This window comes from Saprolegnia parasitica (assembly GCF_000151545.1).
Source record: "Saprolegnia parasitica CBS 223.65 unplaced genomic scaffold supercont2.603, whole genome shotgun sequence".
NCBI lineage: Eukaryota > Oomycota > Saprolegniomycetes > Saprolegniales > Saprolegniaceae > Saprolegnia > Saprolegnia parasitica.
The window spans coordinates 3191-5986 of NW_012156997.1; the positions used below are offsets into that span (position 1 = coordinate 3191).

Genomic DNA, 2796 nt, shown 5'->3' on the forward strand with positions numbered 1-2796 from the left:
CGCCGAGGACCTCTGCGACACGAGCCGCTTTTGCAACGGCGTCCACGCCTGGTGCCCCCATAGCAACGAGGACGCACACTACGGTGACGACTACGCCTCGGCGTTCGCGTACAAGGCGCGCCAATGCTCGGTCAAGGCGACACAGAAGTTTGTCTCGGTGTACGATGCGCCTGGGGGCCAAGCGGCGCTGCTCTTGGTGGCCGTCGCCAGTGGTGGGTGCCGTCGCGGCGATCGTTTGCCGTCTCCGTGTCCAAGAAGGTTGGACCGTCAATCATCTCGATGGAAGATGGCTACGTGCCGCTGACGCAAGACATGCACTAAGCCATCGCACTCTCGTCGTCGTGTTTATATGGTGCTGTCAGTTATCGGTCCATAATATATGGTGAATTGTTTCTCTTTACGCCAACTCTTGACTTGTTGACACAAGCTGGGAGGAGGGGAAATGATGAATAATGCTAAACACTCGATTGCAATATGACGTGGCACTTGGAAAAGGTTCCATTTCCGCGCAAACGTTCAGTCGTGAAAAAACACGTGTAAAAACGAGCACGACAAAGGCGAAACGCAGTGCTTTTACAAGAGAATCGGAAAAACCTTGAGCGTTGCTCATTCTGCAATTCGCGCTCCAGGGCCTCGGTCGCACGGCACCGCATCGCACGGCAGGGCGGTCGCAACTAGGCGTCCCGTCGACTGTGGACGGTGAAACTCGTGTGGCCTAGGTCCTTTTTTCGTCACTCATCGCTTCAATTCAAGACATTGGTTCACCGGCTGAGCGCTTGCAACGAACGCTGCAGTCTCTTGCATCGAATCGAATGCTTGGGTCTACGACGTTGAGGACCGATGCACTATTTTTATTGTTCAGCTGGCATGGACTGGGCCGACTTCGACGCCAGCGACAGCTCCGACGCCAGCGACAGCTTTGACGAGGCTAGCGATAGCTGGGACAGTAGCGACGAGTCGGACAAGGATGAGCCGGAGAATGCCTACAACGATGCCTTGGTCAAGATCAAGCACTACAGCCATGTGTACAGCGACTCGGTCACTCCATACGGGTGTGACGATTGGTTGCAGATGCGCGTCGACGGCGTCGATGGTCTCCTCTCGTGGCCGCTGCCAGAGCACCGAGTGCGACAACTGGCGGCGCTGGCTGGCGACACGAACGCCATTCCCGCCGACAAGCTGTACATCCGCAACGATGCGTCGTGGTCCAACGATCTACTCTAAAACTTCCTCGACGTCGTCCAGCGCGACATCTTGGCACCACAACGGCAGCAGATGCGCGTTCTTCTCTCGCACCTCGTGGTTGACAGCGTCGGGTCGCTCCAGGCGACGGGCTCGGGCAACTCGTTTGGCTCGCTCCTCATCGAGCTGCCGACACCGTACGAACGCGGCGACCTGACGTATCCGCACCGTTCTGGCCCGAAGCGCCTAAAGGCCGTGGCACAAAACGCGACGCGCATCACGACAACGCTCTTCGGCACAGAGCTCTCGTCAGCGCCCATCACGAGCGGCACACGCATCGCCCTCGTCTACAGCCTCGTGGCCGACGGTCCCGTGACTCGGCCGTCCCAAGACGCGGCGATCGCGGAGCTCACGCGGCTCGCAGAGACCTCGCCACTCGAGTACGTTTCGTATATGCAGGCCGAGACGGAGGACGACGCGCTCTCGTTCGCAGCGCTCGACTCGACCGACACGGCTCTGGTGGAGGTGCTTCTGGCCACAAGCGCGTTTGACGTCGCACACGTCACCTTTCACAAGCGCGCGCAGCTGGCGGATGCCGACGAGGTCTATGGCGATCCGTATGTGAACATCGTTGAGCGCTTTCTTCTGCACCCGGCGTGTGCGACGCCCGCGGGTGTCGCAAATGGCCTATCTGGCCTGAGCGTGGACGCCTTTCTCACCGGGTATCATTGGTACATCAGCGACAACTTGGCATGCTCAGCGAGAGCGGTGCTCATGTGGCCCAAGCGCTGTCGTGTGTCCCTCCTTGGCCTCCGAGGGGTGCTGCCGCTTCTCCAAGCCGCCGTGGGCGATCCGACAACCGCCGACTTGATCGGCTTCTCGACCGCACGTGACTTGGCGGTGCACATCATCCCGCTCTTCATGAGCAATGAGATTGATCGACCAGATTTTCACTCTGTGCTGCCCAAGGCGACGTCTGCCGTTCGCTACGCCACAACCTTTGCCAGGCTTTTGCTCCAGATCAACGACATGGATCTCGTCACACGCTTTCTCGGTGACGCGATCATCGTCACGGATGTGACGGCGATCAACGACGCGGCTTCATGTGTCCAAGCGTGCTTGCTCCAGTGCGGCTGGCCCGAACTGCAAGAGACCTTTACTAGCCTTCTCGCGCGCTGGTACGTTCCAGACGCCATGTTACTGCTGTCGAGCCTCGCTGGTATCGCGCTCGATCGGGTCTGCCCAGCGCTCAACCAGCCTTTTGTGTGCGAGTTTCTCAAGGCGGGCTGGCACTCGGTTCGGCCACGAGCGATGCGATACCGACCTCTCGACACCGCGGGCTTTATGGCCGACTCCATCCTCCTCGACTGGTACGTGGACGAGCACGCGCCGAATCTGCCCCACGGCAACTGGCTCAGCGCGCACTTGCCGCCGGCCATGGTTGTGGCCGTCGACGCTTTTCTCTACCCGCGCCGCCCAGGCGCATCGACGCTGCTTGCGTCGACAGAGCTCTGTTCGGCGCAAGATTTGCTGGTCCACTTGCCCAGTGTACTCGCCCGCGTGCGTCGCAGCCAGCCGTCCGTGCAGCTCCAGGCGTACGTCGATGCGGTCGTC

The 2796-nt window shown here is 60.1% G+C and overlaps 2 protein-coding genes across 2 annotated transcripts; both read left to right on the plus strand.

The window, feature by feature from the left end:
- Positions 1-867: 867 nt before the first annotated feature.
- Positions 868-1224, plus strand: SPRG_17274 (hypothetical protein; the record flags this gene model as incomplete). The annotated part of the gene is made up of 1 exon (XM_012356826.1): positions 868-1224. One exon carries the CDS (start codon positions 868-870, stop codon positions 1222-1224), a length of 357 nt encoding a protein of 118 aa, XP_012212216.1.
- A 51-nt stretch (positions 1225-1275) lies between these two features.
- SPRG_17275 (hypothetical protein) lies at positions 1276-2781 on the plus strand (the record flags this gene model as incomplete). Its single annotated transcript, XM_012356827.1, has 1 exon — positions 1276-2781. A coding segment is annotated over one exon (1506 nt), but the record flags the coding sequence as incomplete, so codon positions are not given.
- Between the last annotated feature and the right edge of the window lie 15 nt (positions 2782-2796).